The following is a 22,915-nucleotide window of genomic DNA, read 5'->3' as shown; positions in this document are numbered from 1 at the left end:
AAAAAGTCTCATGATATCCGGTGGCTCCTTGCAGCTTCTGAAGAGCAGGGAAGATTTTGGAAGAAGATTTTTCTGGACCGAATGGCCATTGCTGATCAGTGAAGGATGTTCGAGCTACTGATGCTGATTCATGTGAGCTGAACTGCAGATATCCTGACAATGAAGCTTGGAATCCCCCCCCCAAAAAAAAAAAAAAAAAAAAAAAAAAACTATTTCTAAACAGGTCCACATCCCCTTTTGCCCTCTTAACCTTTCCTTCCCACTACCTTTGGTGGGTGGTGGGCTAGAAGGGAGATTAAAGCATTTAAGAACCCTCACTAAAGTAGGTTTTGAAAACTCTAAGCCTACAGGAAAGTAAAAACAAATGTCCTACCCAGTAAAGAACTTGAGAGGTGCAGCCTGCTGAAAAGGGCTACATGAATTCTGCAGCCTCCATTTGGTTCCCATGGCCTTTATCCAGCCACAGGAGGTACTCAGGCCTCATCTGCAAAGCTGGGAGCAGCCAAATGAATCATCTTACTTTCTACAGGAAGGCCCAGAAACTGGGTCAATGGGGGAATTCCCAAGATCTTCACCACTGTTGCTGGGACAGAAAGCAGGGCACTGGTGTCATTAAGCAAGTATCATCATCAAGAGGAACTGGTACCTATGAGACAGCACCAAATGCCAAACCTAAAGCCTAGACAACTAAAACATAAGGGAGAACGTGGTCACAGTGGTCAGAGATCACCATAACAACAGAGAATGCGCTCTGACAGCATGAAGCAAGTGGGGAGTGAGAGGGTTAAGATGAACACTGAGAACATGGAAGCAGCCATAACTGGCCACATATGAGCAGCAGTGGACATGAGGAGGTCTAGGTCTTGCCAGAGCTGGACCCCAGGACACAGGACCCAGGACTCAGGACTCAGGACCCAGGATACATGACATAGGACATGGGACAAGGGACCCAAGGCCCAGGACACAGGACCCAATACTCAGGACACAGGATGCAGGACACAGGACCCAGGATACATGACATAGGACATGGGACATGGGACCCAAGGCCCAGGACACAGGACACAGGATACAGGACGCAGGACACAGGACTCAAGACCCAGGACACAGAACATAAGACACAGGACACAGGGCACAGGAAACAGGATCCAGGACCCATGATATGGGACACAGGATACAGGATACGGGACACGGGACACGGGACCCAGGAGGAACCACTTCCATGTACCCAGAGCAACACTGACCTTGAGGTTGCCCTTCAGCAGGCTCCATAGCACTCATTGTTGCACACAACCAGAGGCTGCCATGAAGATGAATGAGGAGCTCTGAGCCCTCCTTATAAAATGGTCCATGCAGATGCCTTCCTGGGGCTTCCCACCAAGCCACAGCCAGCCTATGGAAGCCATGCTTTATCTACAACATAATAAGCACTGTACTGTCACACATACATACACACACACACACACACACACACACACACATGCACACACGCAAACACATGAGTCAGACCCTCACACACACACACATGCACACACGCAAACACATGAGTCAGACCCTCCCACAAATTCAACAACTATGAATCAAAAAAGTGAAAAATGTTCAGAAAACAAACTATGTCTGTGCTAAACATATATGTGTTCCTATTGTTCCTCAAACAGAAGTATAAAAATATGGCTCTTTGTATATCATTATATAATATATATAATATATAATCATAATATAATACATATATAATATAATGTGGTATATAATACCTAGAGTTATAAGGGACACAGAGAAAAATTAAAGCCCGTGGGAAGATAACACAGATTATATACTATTTCATATAAGGGAATTGATCATTCTCAGAATTTGGTATCCATGCAAGCTCTGGAATCAATTATCATAGGCATTAAGTGGTTAATTTATACACAAATGAATATATGTACACACATCTCCTGCTGTGTTTGTGTACAGCACACAGTTGTTTCCTCAGAGGATCCCTCTGCAACATCTCAGGCCCATCCAGGACTCCTTAGCCAGCAGGACTGTCCTAGCATCTCTTTACTAAGATAGAATCTTTACTACCCATACTATCTTTAGTCTTTGACTGTTTTAAGAAGTCAAAGGCCCTGTGGTCCTATTGGGTTCAATCTTTTTTGTTTGTCTTGTCTTGTCTTGTCTTGTCTTGTCTTGTCTTGTTTGAAAAAGACCTCACCATGGCTCAGGTTAGCCTGGAACTCTCTATACTGTCACCTTAGCCTTCTAAGCACTGGGATTATAGAATGTGCTGCTAAGCCTGCCTCTTACCCCTGTAACTGGACCAACCTTAAGGGAATATTTAAGGTGCAGGGACTGTGGCCACCTGAAAACAGGACACTCCTCTACAGGACAACACTACCTGCTCTGAAAAGATTTTCTTTCTGTAAAACACCTCAGCTGCCATGGTGTGTGTCTGTGTGTGTGTGTGTGTGTGTGTGTGTGTGTGTGTAAGAAATGCATCCAACATTGGCTCCTGGCCTCTAAGTGTGTGCTGACACACATACACACGCACCTGCACATGCATACACACCACTTACACACACACTAAAAAAAGAGTATTACAGATATCATTGAACAAACATCCCATTTTCTCCCAACATACTTTAGTATATCTTTGGGAGCCTGGCAATGGAAATATATGAAAAGCAGCATAACTCCCAGCTCTCATTGCCGCATCTGTCTCTGGGCCCGTTGTACATTTGCCATCAGCTGTGTACGCACATATATTTTTGGGGTCATATCCAGAATATTGTCCCTGGGGAGCAGAGTGGCACCAGCTGTGGCTGTCCTGAATGGCCAATCTCCCAATACCCAGTTCCCTCATTAGAGTTAGCCCATCGCCCATGTGCAGGATATGGAAATCATCTTGGTTGTGGTTTTTACCTCTTGTGATTCCCCATTGCGTTTGTTTCCTTTTGGTGGCCCCGTTTTTAGCTGTGAATATTTCTTTTGTGATTTGACGTTCATCTTCCCTCCTCGTGCACAACTTTGCGCTCTTTAAAACACCAAAGCATGTCTTCTGGTCAGACCAGAAGCCCAGTTGTGTGTCCCCTCTGACATAAAGAAAATTTCATTTTTGCCACGAAAGTAATGCCTAGTCATTATAGGAAAAATAGTTAAGTGTATGAAGGAAAAAATAGCGATAAAAATTGCCCACAGGTAGTTTTTTTTAAATATGTAGAAGTTTTCTTTTTATTTTGTAATTAATTAATAAGACTTTCTTAATGGTCTGAGTAATTTTATAACGTCCAGGAAGGTTAAAGTACTTCAGAGTACCAAGATGTACCGAAGCCTTTGGAGTCCACGGTTAGGAGTAACAATTGCTACTTTGTTTCCTTTTGTTGTTATTGTTGTTGTTGTTGTTGTTGTTTTTCTCTCCCAGAGTACTGGGCATAGAACCCAGGGCGTCATGCACATGAGACAGACGCTCAGCCACTGAACACAAACCTGTCCTAATTTGCATGTTTCTAATTGCAGAACGAAGTCGTACAGTGCATACTCATGAACATTGCTAGTTTCTATAGACCAATTTTTTTTGTTGTACAGGTGAGTTTTTAGTTTGTTTACTTTTATTAGAAATGGTTAGGACATTCAGAAATATCTTCAGTCAGGTACTGAAAACTCTGCCCTTTATTTACTAAGGTTTTAACATTTTTATTTACTCTGTTTCAGAAAGCCATGCTTGGTCCTAGCCCCTGCACTGATATGCTGCCATCGTCTCTTAAGTAAACCTGCTAACTGAATGCAGGAAATGTTAAGATAAGATTATGAGCTAGCTATAAGAATAAACATACTTTTAACAACAACAACATATTACCCCAAAACCCCCTCTGCAGATAATCGTGAACAGTTTGGTTTGTGCAGGTTTTCGCTGTTATTGTTTGGTCTCTACGTGATCACATTCAACCAGTTATAACCAAGATATTTCTGTGTGAAAAGTTCAGGGCCTGGGTGGTGGCTCTGTGGCGAAAGCACTTGCCACTCTAGTCTGAGGACCAAAGTTGAGGTACCCAGATCCCACATAACATAAATGCTGGGTAGAAATGGCTCCCATCTGCAATCCCTGCACTGAGAAAGCATGAACAAGGTATCCATAAGTCAAGCTGGCTGGCAGCTGAGTGGAACCCAGTGAGTTCTGAGTTTAGAAAGAGATCATGATTCAGTAAATAAAGAGCACTTGAGGAAGGTAGTAGACATTGGTCACTGACCTCCAAATACATGTGCAGCCACACACACGCACACACACATGCACACACACGCGACACACACCCAATAAAAAGAGAAATGTCCTATACATATTTCATAATCTGTAAACTTTCCAAGTGGATTTGTTTCTCTTTAAATGTGTAAAATGTTCCGCTGTACAAATGCTACAGAGCTAATGCTCTATTTTTTGGCATGATTTTACTGTTTCTAGTTCCTCTCTATCTATTCTAACACACACTCACGATGTGCTACCACATCAGCTCGTGTATCCTCTCCATCACTGGCAAGGTGGGCACTAGGCCCTTTCACCCTGGGAAGTTAGAATAGAAGCAAATGCAGTGTGTGCCACCAGATAAGTAGGCCATTGGCCAAGCACTTTCCAGCAGTCACAGCCTGAACCTCCATTGTTATGTAAAAGTCACGCGCACTGCTTTACAGAGGAGTAAATAAAGCATAGAGCAGTTAAGAAACTCATTACAATGAATTCCCTTTGCTCCCCATTATCTTTCGAATCTTCTTAGAACCTCCACCTGGACAGGCTGGGCAGGGAACCCTGAGCAGACACTAGATAGGCTATGGCTCTGTAGATTCCCCCTTACAGAACCTGGGGAGCATGGGGCATGCATAGGGGAGGTTGAATGGGATTGAGATAGAGATCTCCACAGAGGACTCATGGGTATCTCTGCCCTCCCTCCTCAGAATTCCCTCTCCTGGCAGTCCTATACATTCTGCAAGGTAGCAGAGAAATAGTATATGTGATTCTTCAGGCAAAGCAACAGCAGCCTTTTGGAAACAGACGTAAGAATGTCTCCACCAGGAGATGATAAATCCAGCACGGGGCTACAGAGCAGCAAGAGAACTAACCTGTTCCAGGAGCCTAGTTTGGGGGATGTTTCATTAGAAACCCTCTAGCCACCAGCTCCTTGGAGAGGCCTGGAAGTTCATCCAGTCCCACCCTCCGGCTCTGCTGATGAGTAGGAGGTCTTCCAGCAGGCAGGCTGCAAGAGAAATAGCCAAGAGATCAAATCCCTGTTGTAAATCCCTCTGAAGCACTCACTTGCAGGGCTGAAGGTCCCATACAAACCTAATGTTAGCATTCTGTCTAAGCTCCACCCCACAGTTACCTAGCAACAGCCAGGTAGGCCTGGCCCACTATAAAAGGGGCCACTTGCCCCCTCCTCTCTCTCTTGCTCTCTTACCTCTCTCCCTTGCCTCTTGCTCCTTCTTGCTCCCCCTCTCTACCCATTCCCTCCCCACCCCAACGTGGTCATGGTCAGCCTCTACTTCTCTACTCTCTCTGTCTGCCTTTCTCTGCCTCTACTACCCTCTTAACACCCCACCCCATGCCCTGAATAAACTCTATTCTATACTCTACTGTCATGTGGCTGATCCCTCAGGGGGAAGGGATGCCTTGGCATGGGCCCACTGAGCCACCCCCTTCCCCCAAACCTTACCACACCCCCATAGAACATATTCTTATACCTCTTTATCTTTTTGTAATCACAACACCTGCCAGTCCATCTCACATCTCAGAACAGCTTCCTAAGCAGAGGCCTTCCAGCTCCCAAAACAGAGAAGGGAAGGTAATCAATACAACTGAGCCGATGCTCCCAGTGCCACACACACAGCCCAAGCAATTGCTTCAAAACCCCAGTGACTCTGTGTCCAAGTTACACCTGTTCAAAGCAAAAACCAAAGCTCCATGCACAGGACCTAGCTATGCTATCTAGGTTTTAGTGTTAATCTAACGTACCTAGAGTCACCTGGGAGCCTCTCAATGAAGAACCATCTAGATCAGATTAGCCTGTGAGCATGTTTGTAGGGGATCATCTTGATGGTTACTTGACCCTGCCCACTGTGGGCATCACAGTTCCCTAGGCAGGGGATGTCAAACTATTTAAAAATGAAAAGGGCTAGCTGAGTAATTGAGCAGCAGGGATAAGTTTATTTCTCTCTACTCCTGACTGTGGATGCTGAGTGCCTTGAGCAGCTGCCATGACTTTCCCTCAATGATGAGCTATAACCTGGAACGGTAATTACCCATAAACCCTTCCCTCTTGCAGGTTAGTTTTTTGTCGGGATTTGCATCACAGCATCAGCAGTGAAACTAGAGCAGCTTTCCCTCTCTAGGTGCCTGCCTTTCTGTAGACTCTGGGGAAAGAGTCACGCCACTCCATCAAGCCTCAGAAGAGAAAGGACTAGGCACAGGCAGAGAAGCAAATATGAAAAGGTATAGGAAAGGCTTGACTCAGAGCAGTGAGTTGATAGCAGGTAGAATTTGTCCCAGGTTCCCTAACATCCTTGGAAACACAGGACTGTTCTTGAGGAATCTAGACAGGCTGGCACTGGAGTAAACAGGGTAAAACACAGACATACGGCTTACCATATCTGATTTCAAGAGGAACCCTAGGTGGAGACGTTCTGCAATGTCTATCATAAGCATACAGTGTGTGCCCCGGGTTCTCCTGTGAATCTCCCACCCACCCACCACCCCATTCCACTTTAACCCACCCCTCCCACTGACCAAGAGTTGACAAAGCTGTAGAGGCAGGAAAGCCAGCTCCGTGAGCAGTTGTTCTCGGCGACACCGAGGCCAACTGGTAACTCTCCAAAAGGATGTTTGCTTTTAGCCACAAACAGGAACCTCTAAGACAAAAACTGCCCTGAAAGATGTCTGTTCACAGAGGCGGGAACCACGGTGCAAACAGGGACAGCTTTGGGTCTGCACAGCGACTGGCACTGCCAGCTAGGTGACCTCTGCAGGAGGAGGGCCTCAGGCTTCCCGGAGTGTCATTATATTGTCCCCTTAGCATCTCTAGCTTGGGTGACTGACACACATTCCCAGTTAGTTTCTACCCAGTGGCCACAATGATTGTTCCAAACAAATTCAATCATTGACCTCTCTCATCTAAAAAGATCCCAATAGTTCCCACTGCCTCCGGGATGAAGTCTTTCACCAGCAGCGACATGGTTCTACCCCTCCATTCACTCTCAACAGCACACCCTCCTCCCAGAGGAAACTTGCTCAAACATGGAACTCCCCTCTTCCATCCAGCAAACCCTCCCCATCTCCTTGTCTGACTCATTCCAGTCTCTGCCTCAGTTCTCAGCTGGCTGTCCACTTCTCCACACATCCTTCTCTGTGCCTTAGCCCAGCTCAAGTTCTCCCACTGGGAACCTGCGTCTTCATCTGTCACTGCCCTGGTGCCGTTAATATTGGTCTCCCTCACAAAAGCAAGAGCTCTGATTTCCTTGTTCACTACTCTGTCCCCAACTCTACCAGTTTGACCACAACTTAAATATATATAACTATTAAATGAAAGAAAGAATGAAGAAGAGAATCTATCATTATTGTTATTTTGATGTCTCAATGCCTCCACTAGGACCAGAGTATGAGAGAGAGAGAGAGAGAGAGAGAGAGAGAGAGAGAGAGAGAGAGAGAGAGATTGAGAGCGCTAAGACAACAAGTGAGGTCCCAGAGAAGAAGAGTGGGCAGCAGAATCCCCCATATATCCAGGGATATCTGACGACACTGGCTTGAGCCAGTCCCCACTTTTCTGCAACCAGCCCTCAGCCCTTAATGGCATCTTTCCTATTCAACTCAGCTGCTGCTGCTTGGCCTCCGAAGCTCAGGCTGTGACATATAAAAAGCCCAGAGAACTATGGCTAGGAGTCTCAGAGCCTCCCTAAGTGTCAGGGAAGGAGAATAAGAGGATGGTGTGTGGGTGAGGTGAGGGTGCATACACACCTATATGTGTATGTGTCTGTGTGTGCAGACACACACACACACACAGAGTAAGCCATGCTTGTAACAATATGGATATGGAAGGACCGAGCCAGCTAATTCTATTTTGTATTCAAACTCCATCTTATGTCCAGCTTGTCCTCAGCTTGAACTTGGTAAGTGGAAAAACCACAGCCTGGTTCCAGGAACGAAGACAACCCACCACCCCTGCAAGGAACAACCACTCTCCACCCTTGATAAGGGAAAATGCCCAGTGTCAGGTCCAGGGCAAATAACTCAAGTTATAGCAAAGTTTATGATGTTAGCTATGCTTTCTGAAATGCCAACCAATCATGTAACTGCCAAGTTAGAAAACCCCTTACCCAGCTTAAACTGTATCAAAAGTAAGGCTGACACCACCTCAGCACCTTCTATGCCCATCCATTGAGTCTGTAGTCAGAGAGGTTGGGGAAGTCTGAGCTAGACCATGAACAAAGACTCTTTGCTTTTGCATACAAGTTGGACTCCTGGTGGTCTTTTGTGGTCTGTGGGCACCCCCCCCCAGGTCTGGGCATAACAGAAATGGACTCTTACATCTACAAAAGAGAAAGAAAGGTCTCTCTGTGTGTGGTTTTTGTTTGTTTGTTTGTTTGCTTGCTTGCTTGCTTGCTTGCTTGCTTGCTTTCCTGCTTGTTTCTCTACAGCTAGCTGCCCAGTGATCTGAGCAACTGGTCCCTGGACAAACTGCAGGAGTTAGTCAGCTCTCCTCCCTCTGGCTCAGTTTCCCGAGTGCTATCACACTGCCAAGTCCTGGCTTCATTTCAGGTCTGATATTAAATGTCCTGTGCTTGCCTCTGTCGTAGACCCTGAGCTGGGCCCTGGAAGGCTGATCTGATTCCGGAGCTTCCTGACTGCCATCAGCCAATGAAGGTGCCTGAGTGAGAGATTCTCTGCTTCTCTTCCTGTCCAAGGCAGCTTGGCAATGCCTTAAGCCCCGCCCCCATCAGTGGTGTCTACCAGCACCAACCTTGCAGCCTGAGTTGTGGTAGTTTCACTAGCAACTCCCTTGCCCATCCTCTTGGGTCTAAGGGTGCTGAAAGGCCCCAGCGGTGTCCCTTGGAGGCATTTCTCAACTCTGCCTACATCTTATAACAATCCTTCAACCTCCCTTCATTTACCCCTTCTCAATGGGCCATCTTTTTTTCCCTCAGGTTCAAAATTCATAGAGGGCCAACATTTCTAGCTTTGATGGAGCTGGAAAGCACACTAAGAGCCTCACCAGCCTGGCCTCCCTCCATCTCTGAAATTCCTTGTAGCTGGGTAACTCTTTCCTTTCATAGAAAGCAGGAGCGTGTGGGCGCTGAAGAAAGCGACACTGAGGACTAGTGTTGGCCTATCCAGGACGCCACGTCCATCATTGCTGATCTAGCTCAGTACTGTTGCCCTGGTCAAGGGCAGCTCTGTGGCCACAGGGAGCCTCCTCTCAGCTTAAGGAGAGGATCCTCACAGTTAGAATCTGTGAGCCATCCTCACACTCCCTTTGGCCTCCCTTTGCAATTTTCTCCTCTGGCACGCATGCCCATCTCTCTATAGTCTAGATTTTCCACTCCAGACAAGCCAGCTTCTGTGACTCAATACACAGAAAGCACACGCACACACAGACACAAGTGTGTATGAGTATGCTTACACCCATGCATCCCATGGAATCACACACATATGCTCATACATGCTCATACCCACTCACACATACATACAGGCAAGTTTGGCCCACAGCTGCAAACCACAACACAACCCTTATTGCATGCAGTACTCCTGGAAATATGTGTCCTCAAGAAGAATTGGACCTATCTCTCCACATGCTTCACCTAACAGAGACAGAGGAGAGCAGATTTAGTATTTTATATCATCTGAAAATGGGTCACCAGAACGGCCCTCGAGATCCCAGAGCCAAGTGTCCCAGCAAACACGACTCCATACAGCTTGTGGAACACGGCACACCAAGTCACCAAAGAGACCTGTCAAAATTGCTTTATATGGACTGACATGTTCTGTGCATTTAGGCATACACACACACACCACCACCACCACCACAACAACAACAACAATAACAACAACAACAAAAACAGCGATTTAATAAAAAGAGGCCATGAATTTGAAAAGAAAAAATTTGAGGAGGTGATATCTGTGGAGGGAGGCAGAAGGATTTGAAGGGAGGAAAGGAAAGAAAGAAAGATGTAATTATAATCTAAAAGACTTTTTAGAAGGCATTATATAAATGACAACTAGATGAACAGGTAGATGATAAGTACTAACTGCATAATGGGTGGCTGCACAGAGACGTGGGTAGACTAGAGATTGATTTCATTAGGTCCACACAGCACGTCTACACGACACTAGACAACACAGCAAGTTTCCTTTTACAAATCCCTCAAGGTCCCACAGCTAGTCCACAGCCAAATGAAGACCAGAAAGCAGGCTTCTTGATTCCTCATCTCCTTTCTTTCCAACAGGCCATTCCCTTGTCTGTATCGAACTCTAAACCCCTGGATCTCTGTCAATTGAAGTGGTCGATGCTATGTCCAGCCTGAACTCTGGCACTTGTAACTGTCCAGTGTTGTGGCCTGGCTACCGTTACAGAGACAACTTTTGCTGAGGTGGGGTTCTTTGCATCCCAGACTCCCACCCAGGTCCACTTGAAGATTGTCAGAACCCAGGGTAAGGTACTGAGGGCAAGCTGGCAACCAACCAGCCCTGACTCTGGAGAAAACAGTTCCCTGGATGCCTGGATAAGAAAGACAATTCTTTTAACAGATATCCTACGTGGAGCCAGGAGCTGCCTGTGCCACCCCTGAGAACAGACTGTTGAAATCTGCTGGGCGCGGGGGCAGCCCCAGCACTTCTTTCTTGGTTCCTCTTGAGGCAAACAGAATCTGCGGTAGGGATAGATGGGGACAGACAGAGAGTCCAGGGGAGGAGAGGGTCCGGTGAAGCAAGCCCAGGAGGATGCATAAGTAGCCAGCTCTCGGCCAGCTCTCAGGATCTCTGGTTAGGCAGTGTGGCTCTGAAGAGGCTGAGGCTGCATCTGGGCTCTCAAGGGCTGATTGAATTAAGTCATGGAGACAGAAACATCAGGACCCGTTATTACCCTCTCACCTGAATCCTTGAGCAAAGCCTTGGGGGAGAGGGCATGCTACTGTCCAGACTAAGATGAGGGTCCTAAGCTCCCCCAAACTTATCCTCACAGCAAGGAATCTAGGAAGCTGCAAGAAACAGCTGGGACTCTCAGGGACCATGGGGAGGGTAGATGGGGGGGAGGGGTCAATGTCCTAGATAAAAGCTTTGAGGAATACACGTATTTGGGGGCATATAGACACTTTAGGGTGTGTGCATACGGTACACTGGATATATCTACACTGTGTGTGCAGTGCGCTTACATTCAGAGGAGTGTGAACAGCACAGACCTGGAAACTCTGGGGTTAGGAGCAGACTTCACAGAGACGAAACGGAAAGCGATAACCTTACAAACTTGTTACCCCTAAGTAAGCCAGTAGCCTTCTGCACTGTTTCTTTACCTGTAAAATGGGAACAGCAAAACGATTTACCTCATAGCGTTCTTGAAAAGATTAAAGAAGGTAAGGCATAAACTGTCTCACGTGAATGATAGTGCGTCAGTGCTCGGGTGTCCAAAGACAGCTTACAAAGTGTGTATTATCAGGTAATCCCAGAGTTCCAAGACTTGAAAACTCAATTACTAGACAGGAGGCCCACTTAATTCATGTTTATTTCACATTTGATCTGTAAACTTTTATTTAAAAAAAATCCACCGTCACGAGCAACAAGTGCTGACATTTAGTTTTTCTCTCGTGAAATCAGATCACAGGCCTTCCACAGTCTGCCTAAAATAAGTAGAAACCAGGTTGTAAACACGAAGTCTCCGCCTACCCCCTGACTTTGGCAATTCAGTAGTCACATGATCTCAGCCAGGACAGCAAGGGGAGGTAACACTTTGATACCCAAGAGCTCTTGGGGCTGGCTCCATACAGTGTGGCAGCCCATTTGTCTCCTCACACTGTTTACCTTGGCAAATTGTATCGGGTTGGTTTCTTCCACATAATTTCCCCTCCTGGGTGTCTAAAAACAGCAGCTAAAAGATTCCCCTTAGTCAGCACTTTCTGGGGGAGGGGGCGGCGCACAGACAAGATAGAAACATACACGCTCTTCTTCAAGCCCCAGAGGAGGGGAGAACGGAAGAAAAGTCAGTTCTAAAGTGAGTTACTGGGGCAAGCGGTGCCTCAGCAGATAATGGCTTTATACACGGGGCTGATGCAAGGCAGAGGCTTCATTTCCTTCTGCCTTGGTCCATCGCTGTAATATTTACATAGGAAAAGGCAATTATGCAGTTAGGCACAGGGGAAAATGAGCAGAAATCCCTTCCCTGTCAGGAAATGTCAAAGCAGGTCCGTGTCCAGGGGACAGTCACCAGTTACTGCTGAAAAGCACTGAGAGCAACTTAACACTAGAAAGGGGCTTGCATTGCAAAGGAGCGTGGTCTGGACCAGATAGCCCACTGTCTGACTGGAGGGCATCTCCACAGCCATGATTCCAATATGCATCAAGGCCGACACTGAAGAACCCAAAGTATGCTATCAAAAATAATGTATATTTACAGTGGGGAGAAGGGAGGGCAGGCAGGACCGCCCTGAATGATCTTTATTTATTTATTTAAGGAAGGGGGTGTGGAGGAGATAATTAGCCAGGACTAGAGGAAACCTTGGTTCATTAACCCTTTGGCAGCCATGCCCTCTCTAGTACTGTGCTTGCTCTGAAGAGCTTGGGAGAGTCAGACTTGGGGATATGACAATATCATCAGGAAACCATACTGATCAGGGGTAGCCCACCAGGAAACTGGCTGTGGGCTGGGAACAACCACAACAACCAGCAAAAGGGCTCATGTGTCCCTCTCAGCCAGAACTTTACACATTGTAACAAAAGGTCTCAAAGGCCACGGAGCTCCCTCCCAGCTGGGTAGGTCCGGGGTTTCAGAGTGCTAGGGGCTGCATGCGTAGACGCACCCCCTCGAAGCCCAGGGCCTGCGTCTGACCATTGTCTGCACGCAGGGCAAGGCCCATGCGCTCACACGATGCGTTTTCTGTCCCCACGGCAGAGGATCTTCTTGAAGGCGCGTCGGAAGTCGTGGTTGAAGATGGTGTAGATAACAGGGTTCAGCGAGCTGTTGCAGTAGCCGAACCAGAAGAAGAAGTTGAAGAGCTGGCTGGGCACCGGGCAGCCGACCGCTATGAGCGTGTAGGTGAAAAAGAACGGAAACCAACACACCACGAACACGCCGATCACCACCGCCAGCACGAACGTGAAGCGTTTCTCCCGGTTTTGCCTCCCGCGCCAGCGCGACGCTTTGGCGCCCCCGCCGCGCTCCTCTCCGTGCCCGGACCCCGAAGCCCCCGGCCCCGCGGCCCCGGGCCCGCGCCGCGGCAGACTGTCCCCCGGCTTCACCTGACTCGCCCGGGTCTTGCCCTTGGCTCGGGGGCCGCGGTCGGGTCTGCGGGGCCCCGGGGGCCGCTCGGCGTGCTCGGACGACGAACTCTCCTCTAGGTCCAGCGCATCCCCATCGCGGGGCCCGGCGGGCGCGGGCTCCCCCGGGGCACCGTTAAGCTGGGTGGGCAGCGGCTCCGCCTCAGCGCCCGTGGGACCCGCGCCGCGCTCCGGGCCCAGCCCGTTGGGCCTGCGATCGGCGCCCCCCGGCGGCGCGGAACAGGCGTCCGGACCCCGGCGGCTGGGAGGCACGCGGGTGCGACGCTTGGCGATCTGGTAAATACGCACGTAGACCAGGATCATGATGAGGCAAGGCGCGAAGAAGGAACCGATGGACGAGGAGATGACATACCACTTCTGGTCGTTGATCTTGCAGCTTGGCTCGGCCGGCTGCTGCCCGCCGCCAGCGCCCTTCTTCTCTATGGAGATGAGTGGCGGGAAGGAGATGACAGCCGAGATGACCCACACGGTGACAATGATGGCCTTGATGCGACGCGGCGTGCGCTTCAGGTTGTACTCGATGGCCTGCGTGATGGACCAGTAGCGGTCAAGGCTGATGGCGCACAGGTGCACTATGGACGACGTGCAAAAGAGCACGTCGAGAGCCAAATAGATCTCACACCACACCTTACCAAAGTACCAGTAACCCATAACCTCGTTGGCCAAAGAAAAGGGAATGACCAGCGTGGCCACCAGGATGTCCGCTGAGGCCAGGGACACCAGGAAGAGGTTTTGGGGAGCTTTGAGCGCGCGACTGGTGAACACCGCGATAATAACCAGCACGTTGCCAAATACTGTGAACAGCATGAGCAGGCCAGCCAGGCAAACCAGCGTCAGTGTCACCTGCAGGGAGTAAGGGGTGGCTCGGGTGCCGCCTCCGGGCGCTTCGGTCCCGTTCCAGCTGCTGTTGCCGGCATCCGGCTGCAGTGAGCCCATGGGCGCAAAGCTGCCCTCGGCCAGCGGCTGCTCCTGGCGGAACATGAACGCGGGTGCTGGTTCTCGTGGGCCTGCTGCCAGCTGCCTTCCGGCCCCGCGTCCGTGGGTCCTCCTCTTCCTCCGGTGCGGGGTTCGTCCCGCCGCGCCTCACATAAGGAAGAGGGCCGCAGGGAGCTCGGGCCCAAGCTGGGGACCGCTAGTGGTCCATGGACTGGAGCCCGCGAACTGGCACCGGTTCGTCCTTCCGACGCTCCGGGTGGGTGCTTTCTCTCTCCCAGCTCCTCAAACACAGCCAAGTTTTATTTCTAAGCGGCAGGATCGAGTAGGGCCAGCTGGTGGTTAGAGATTTTATTCTTCAAGAAAAGAGAAAAGAAATTATCGGTGGCCTGATGATTTGGAAAGATGTCAGAAATTTATACAAATGCATTTAGCTAGTCATCTATACCTTGATTCTTAAGCTGAGCGAAAGCATGAAGTCTTACCCCAAGAGGCAGCGGAGGGGTGTTGGTGTGGGCTCGGAGTCCTAGGTCTGTCTTCTTATACCCTCGAAGAGATTTCCAACTCCGTCGCTACCCTCCAGGCGGGGTGGCGAGGGCTGGGCCGGACCTCCGGCGAAGGCGCGGACTCTGCCTCCTCTAGGAGCCCCACGGGACTTCCAAAGTTGTGCGCTCTGCTGGGGCTGGGACTCTGTACACAGAGCTCGGGGGCGGCGGCGGTGGGGTGAAGGGTGTGGGGGCCGCATGAAGCCGCACCCCCACCACCACCACCTCGGTCCTCAGGGCCAAGCTAGGTGAGCGACCGGCTCTCCAGGAGCCGCGGCGGAGCCAAGGGTGGCTGCTAGCCGCGATCTGGGTGGGCGCTGAGCGCCACAGACCCGGCGGGGGTCGGAGGGCCGCGTGAGTTTTCGCAGGACCGCAGGACTTGGAGCTGGAGGCGCTGGGTGGCTGGGCGGTGTGCGCCGGCTGCTGGGCGTCTGCACGGAAGCGGGAGCCGAGGCTGCTCCGCCGCTCTACGCTGGACTGGTTTTATAGCCCCAGGATGAAGCCGGCGTTGCCGAGCAGCCGGCGTCAGCCCCCACGTGGGAAGTCGACCCTCCTCCGCCCCTCGCGCCTCCCCTCCTTAGGTCTAGAGCCCGCACCCGAGTCGGACCCGGGAGAGCGCTGCCTCTGGGACCCGGCTTTTGGAAAGACGGGTACAGGGAGCGAGGGGCAATAAGAGAGAGCCTAAGGAGTGGGGAGCGGCCCCTGCTGGGAGTTGGCCGTTCGGCTACTAGCTGGCCCAGGAGACAGTAGCAGGCGCCCAGCGGTACACCGATCTAGCTGGGTTTTAGCAGAAGAGGGTGCCAGGGTGCTGGGACCCGAATTAGGAGATGCAGAGTGGCATAAGAGTCGCTGGCGAGCAGCCCCGCCCCAGGTCAAGCGCAGGTGCTTCTGGTGACTGGGATGAAAGGGATCCCGGAGAGGTAAGCGTGTGCGGGTTCCTAAGGAACCACTGGAGCGGAATGGACCAGCATCCACGAGAGCAGACCAGGCCGGAGTTATCCATACTTAGGGAAGAGAAGGCCTCCTATCCTAGCAGCTGCCGGGACTCTCAAGGCCTGGACTCTGCACTGCGCCCCTTTGAAAGGCGGTGGGGAAGGGTCCTGGAGGGGTAGGCCCTGAGCCATGACAGAACGAGAGCGCACTGACACCTGCTGGCCGCTGGTCGTCACGGCTGGAAAGCGACTTAAGGGCTCCAGGCTCCTCTGGAGTCCTTTCCTCCATTTTTCTCCTATCTTGGGGGCAAGTTTGGACTAAGCTGGGGCGGCGGGGGTGGGGGGGGGGGAGGGGACACGGACAGATTTCAAACTGCACTATGTCATGATGCAGAAATCTTCAGGTTGTATAGATCTACCTCTGATGAGAGTAAGGCTCGGAACCTTCTACAGATGTGAGAGTCCTGGATCTTCCTCTCTGCTTGCCTGGCTTTAAACTACTGGGAACCGTTAAGCATTAGTTGAGGCACAGCTACTTTATGAAGAGCGCCATGACATTATAGGTAGATGTAAGCCTTACGCTGTTTTAATCAGTACCTACTGTGTGCACGAATTAAAGTATTACACTGAACTCCACAAATGTATAGGATTATTATGTGTTTGTCAAAAAGGGGTTTCTGATTATGGAAATAGAAAAGTTAACTATCCTGACTTGGTCATTACATACTGTGTGTAATATTGAATTAACATACAGTATCTTACACATCTGTACAATTAAACGTGAAAGAAAAACATCTTATTAGACTCTATCCCCACTTACATGGCCTTTTCTCCTACACCCCCAATACACAGATAAGTACACACATCTGCACAGCATCTGTCGGTGAGGGCAGGGTGCTAGCCAAGAAAGAAAGGGTGTTTTCTATGTTCTCTCTCTGGTGAGAAAGGTAGGAGCTTGGCAGTAGATGGCAAGGTTTCTAAGCACTCAGGCAGGAGTATCTGTCGCACCAGATACACTGTGCCATCCGAACTCTTTCTTCAGACGAGCAGCAGGAAGATCACGGAGAACCAGAGAGCACAGAATGTCAACAGGGTACACACGAGACCTAAGAAAGCATCTGTCATACTTCAGAGATCACTACACCTAAATGTCACACTCAGTCATCCAAGCCAGGGTCCAAGGTCCGAGCAGATCTGAGCCGATGTCTCCCTGGACATCAACGTGCAGGCTCGGGTCTGGCTGAGGACCGCGGGCTACATGAATGACCCTGACCATCAGTCTCAACCCCGACTACTCGCTCAGTATTTGATGGTGCGAGTGAGTACATCTCAGATGTCTCATTTGAATTCAGCACCTTTACCCTGCAACCCTTCCCTGGTGGACAGCCTCTGCTCCCACGCATCATGGTAAGAAGTCCTCAGAGTCTCAAGAAAACCAAGATGGCTGTCTGTCCCCTCTCTGTTGAGACTCTTATTCCCTGTCTTAACCCTCTGCTCCGAGCCTCTTGGCAGGAGCAGGGCCATTGCCAGTGTGTTCATTTGCAAAGGTGACTGAAAGTGGTGAGCAGGGACTGAATTATGTGAAGATTTTTGAAAAGCCAATGAAAGCTACGAAGAATGAGCTCAAGTTGAGAACTGCAGCCCTGAATCTCAGATATGCAGTTTTAGAATGGTACCACTGACCTCACGGGAGCTGAGGCAGAGCATACATTGGATGTTGTCATTGATGGCCTGAGGGAGATTTGCCTCTGGACTTACCCATGAAGGTCTATAGCTATTAGGAAAAAAATAAATAGCAAAATACCACTTCTTAGCACTGAACATAGGTCAGCCACAGTGCTAAGCAGTTTATAAGCTATACATTACTTTGTCTAAGCTTTTGCTTATATAATTGGGGAAATATAAGGTCAGCAAGGTTAAGTATACATTGCCAGCCATTTATTGGACCATGTTTCTTGAATGTAAGCCCAAGAAATTTTCCACCACCCCCCAGCAACTGGGAGGCTCTGTCTTCTGGACACTGGCAAAGGCCCATCCAGAGACTAAAGACAGATGTAGCTCAGAGCAGAGTGCCTACCCAGCATGGACAAAGCCTTGGCTTCAGTCCTCATTACCACTGCATAGGCTGAGCAGGACCATACACGGGAAATACAGGCATGGCGGTCACAAGTCATCCTGTTACATAACGACTTTGATCCTTTTGGGAGGAAGAAAGGGTGCTGGGAAGAGCCCCTCTATCCCACTTTCTCCTCCAACTGTGACTAATACAGCAGAGCACATAACGAGGTACGACGTGTACCTCGATCGGCTTCTGCTACAGCACTCTATGGGAGACTGAACATTTTTCATGCTCTCTCTCTGCTATAGAGCATGAAGAGATGAGAACCCCTTCCTCTCCTGGGTATCAGTATTAGCTTGAATAAATTGCTCTTCAGGCCTACCCACTCACATATGCTGGGCTCATCTTTTAATCCTTGAGCATCCCTGAAGAGGGATGCTTACAAATCACATTTCTCAAGGCAGAGATGTCTAGTTTTCATGAGGCCCTGGGCTCTACCTGCAACGTCACAAAATATTTCTGGGTCAGACTCCTTGAGAATACCAGTTTACTAGTATTAGAGTGGGGTCTTGGTACTTACATTTTAAACACACACACACACACACACACACACACACCTCTATAAATGTTCGTGAGATGAAATGAATTCCCCATCTGACTGAGCTGTCAACAAAACAGGCACACAAGCAGACAGCCAAGACGGCTAATACTTCAGCCCCAAGTCAGGATTCAGCTATGCTAACTAATCCATGGATATAGGTATAAGACTGCAATGGTTTGAATGAAAACCGCCCCCAAGGGTTCACAGGGAGTGACACTATTAGGTGTGGCCTTGTTGGAGGAAGTGTGTCACTGGGGGTGGGCTTTGAAGTTTCAGAAACTCAAGGTAGGCCACTCTCTCTTTAGATCTGGATGTAGAGCTCTCAACTACTTCTCCAGCACCAAGTCTGCCTGCACGCCGCCATGCTTCCTTCCATGACAACAATGGACTAAACTTCTGAACTGCAAGCCAGCCCCAGTTAAGCGTTTTCCTTTATAAGGGTTGCCATGGTCATAGTCTCTTTGCAGCAATAAAACTCCTAGACAAAGATCCTCTCATTCTTTTGTTGTTGTTGTTTTTCCCTAAAAGAAATATTTAAATCAACAGAGGTATTCTAATTGTGTCAACTAGATGATTGACAAAAAGTGAACACTGCTTAAGGCAAACAGTCTCAATGTGTCTTCAAGTTACAGCTGGTTCCAGTGTCAGACAAGACCCAAATGTGCCTTGGCATCTCGGCTACTGCTATAGCTTAAATACAAAGTGTTCCACGCAGGCTTTTGTGTTGACAGTTTGCTCCCGGGCTGGTAGCACTATTTTGAGAGGTTGTGGCAATGTAAAGAAGTGAGAGCCTTGGCTGAAGGCAGGAAGTCACTGGAGGCAATGCCTTTTGCTGCAGTTAGAAAGCAGCACGTCCTCCCACAGGCCCACGTGTTTGCCCATTTGGCCTCGGTTGACAGCAATGTTTAGGGAGTTGTGGATCCTTTAAGAGGCGGAGCTTCATTGCAGGAAGTGAGTCTTTAGGGAGGGAGGAGGGAGGAGTCACTAGAGGGAGACCCACACCTTCTCTGAGCTTTCACATAACTTCCCCATCATCCTGCGCTGATGCCTTTAGCATCCTGTGATTATTGCAAGTTGATAGGAGGCAGAAGGAAAGAGGCCTCTTCCAGGGGTGTTTCATAGAGCTGTCTTCATCTGCTCTCATGCCACACCGTGATGCCAGATCTCTGTGGCTTGTTCACAAGCTTCAACAATAAGCCCTGCCTCTGACCTTGTCTTTCCTGGCCTGGAAACTAGAGCCAGGTGGTTTCCTATCTGTGAAAGCCTCCAGCCAAGACCAGGAAGATATCAGTGGGTGCCAGGATCAACTCTACTCCAAGGATGCCAAGGAAGGTTGGGCTCTCTGCAAACTCTTGGCTGCAACCTTAGTCTACCTAACATGTTGTGCCTTGGCTAAAAGTGTGACCCTGAAGAGTTTGTGTGTGTACACACACAAAGCATAACGTTGCCTACCTCAGGTTCCTGGGACATTCCTCACAGATAAGTGCCTGCCCCACCCAACCACCTAAGGAATAATGTTCTGCTTTGTCCAGACACACAAGGAAAAGCAACTCCAGAACTGGCTATGGTGAGCAATGGCTATTTGTTCTTGCACTTGACACGTGAGATAGGGCACCAGCCCGTGGGTACAAAGGAGACATTTGTCACCTACAGTAATAACTCTTAAGCTAACATTCCATTAATCTAATTAGGTAAAGTGAATCACCCCTTCATGTTTGCTTAAAGAAACCATGGAGACAATATGCCTGAAACACAGGGAAAAACAGAAGGGGGAACAGAGACGAGGGGCGGGGGTAGGGAGGGAAAGGGAGGAGAGAGGGAGAGAATATGAATCTGGCTATGACTATTACTAAAATGATCTTTTCCCACTCTCCTCAGTCCACAGCACCAAGAACAGCCCGCCCTTGCTCAGGAGTCCCTGCCTAAAAGGTCCTGAGAGGCACTTCAAGTGAGCCATTGATAATTTGGACTTGGGAGTAAAAAGGCAGAAGTTCTGGCCCTGCTTCTGCCATTTAATAATTTTATTTATTTGACTTTGCTGAGCCCTAGTTTCCACATGTGGAAAAAAGGAAATAGTTGTACACAGCACACACACGCTTTTAAATAGAGATTAAATGTGTGAATGCATAGACAATATTCAGCTTAGAGTTTGGCTTAATGGCTGCAAAATATACATTGCATATTGTTTTGTTTGTCTAGCAACACTTTCCCCTTTAGTCTTAGCCATGGAGTTAATAAACCAAACCAGCGCTAGAAATATGAAGTAAAGCAAAACTAAGTGGCATTAATGGGCTTACCACAGTTGGTTTACATCGGTGTAGCATTTGTGTAAAAGGTAAGAGTGTGTATAACAGTTGATGTTCATATTCAAGGAGATGCGCAGGGCTCCTTACCCCAGAGAAGACGTACAACACTGGTAAAATCCAGAGAAGCGGTGACATTGGGCTTGGCAGGGAAAGCCTCACAGCAGGCCATCTGCACTATAAAGTCTGTAACAGATGGAAATTAGGAATCACCTCTTTTGGAGGTCACTCACCCGTTGACAGTTGTGCCTGGATCTGGAATCCGGTGTGGACTAGACTCTAGGAGTGGGTGGCAGAGGGAAAGAGGGGAACCCAGCCATTAAAGCTGAGGTAACTTAAGCTGGGGGAAAAAAAAGACGTCAACACTTCCAAGGGGTGTTCTTCTACAACTACGCTAACTCTACCTGAAATAGAACAGTAAATGGCTTGATTAAGGTAAGTGAGATCTGGTTCCATCCCGGGGACAGAGATAGATTTTGGGCAAGGTGGATGCAGCATTTCATACAGTCTCAAAGGGGCGGAGACATCCTCTTGGCTCTCCTCGTTTTCTCTCGTTTCCTCCTTCCCTCCCCAAAGGAAGGAGATGAAGCAAAAGCACAGGCTAATAAATATAAGGAGCCAACCAGTTCTCAACATGTCTGGGGAGAAGTCACCATATGTCTGTCCCAGCTGTGTCCGGTTTTACAGCTGTGAGGCAGAGCAGTGGGTCCCTTCTTTCTCTTCCTCAGACTGAGTGACTCCACAGCCCACACAGCTACTACCTTCTCTACTCTTCCAGTTGGTTTCCACTCTGTTCAATCAGAACACTTGGCTGGAATAACTGATGCAAAAGCTTTCATTGATAGTAAAACCATATTGATCATCTCCATGAGTCAGGTCCACTGACGAAAATCACACACAAAGCGTACTTCGGTCTGTCTTGAGGACTCTTTTGGATACTCAAAATATAACCAAGCTTTTATGAAGAGCAAAGAGTAGTGGGGCACACACATTTAACCCTAGAACTTTGGTTAGGGCAGGCTAACCTAAAGTCAAACCCAGCCTTGTCTACATAGTTAAGAAAAAGAGGAGGAGGAGGAGGAGGAGGAGGGAGGAGGAGGAGGGAGGAGGAGGAGGAGGAAGAGGAGGAGGAAGAGGAGGAGGTAGAGGAGGAGGAGGAGGGGGAGGAGGAAGATTTCCAGCAATGATGGTACTTTTAAGATCAGATTTCAAGACAACTTTTTATCCAATCATGTGGAAATAAACAAAATAGAAAAAATTTAAAAAGATGCAGCTCCCCCTGCAACAGAAACATTCAATGAAGCAAATATATCACAACAGCCTGCCTCCCTCCCTCTCTCTCACCAGACATTCAAGTGAAAAACTAAGCATTATAACTAAAACATCCAGAAAACACAAAAGGCAACAACCTAAACAGTAAGCCTTGGTAGCCGGGTTAAAAAGAAAAGACAAAATTAAAGAAACCCACATGCGAGGTCTTTCCCCTTCATCCCCCCGATCCTGCCTTCTAGGTCTTAGGCTGGAATTCAGCAGTAAGTGTGAGCAACTGAAAAACATGCAGAAACTCCATTCTTCTTTGCAGAGAAAAAAAAAAATGTGACAATTTATGGATTCTTTTCTTTTGGTGTTATGCCTAAAACTCTATTGCCAGACCCAGTTTCTCTAGTCACTTTCTGACTGTCTTTCAATGTTGTTAGAGCTGGGTCTCTTGCACTCCACACAGAGCTAGGAACTTAAGACTTTTACGTCTTATGTTTGTGTATATAGTTCATTCTAGATTTTAGGACTTGAATTTGTTAGATACACAGGCAGATAGGCAATGATTGATTGATAGATAGACAGACAAGACAGACGGACAGATGGAAAGACAGATGATATAGACAGTCATATTCCCATATCCCTGGAAAGGCCATTATTACTGTCTTTGCTCCTTTAGGAAATGGGCTGTTGAAAGTTACCTCGAAGATAAAAAATTTTATCAAGTGATTTTGTTTTGTGTTGATATGATCATGTGACATTTTTCCCCTTAACCTGTTGGTGTAAT

General features: G+C 48.6%; 1 protein-coding gene across 1 annotated transcript; it reads right to left on the bottom strand.

Moving 5' to 3' along the window:
- Positions 1-11,711: 11,711 nt before the first annotated feature.
- Positions 11,712-15,435, bottom strand: Adra2a (adrenergic receptor, alpha 2a). The gene has a single exon (NM_007417.5). The coding sequence runs from the start codon at positions 14,477-14,479 to the stop codon at positions 13,082-13,084; it is 1,398 nt and encodes a 465-aa protein (NP_031443.4). The 5' UTR covers positions 14,480-15,435; the 3' UTR covers positions 11,712-13,081.
- Between the last annotated feature and the right edge of the window lie 7,480 nt (positions 15,436-22,915).

The sequence above is a fragment of the Mus musculus genome, chromosome 19, assembly GCF_000001635.26.
Source record: "Mus musculus strain C57BL/6J chromosome 19, GRCm38.p6 C57BL/6J".
In the NCBI taxonomy this organism is placed as follows: domain Eukaryota; kingdom Metazoa; phylum Chordata; class Mammalia; order Rodentia; family Muridae; genus Mus; species Mus musculus.
This window is presented reverse-complemented; position numbering and strand designations above follow the sequence as displayed.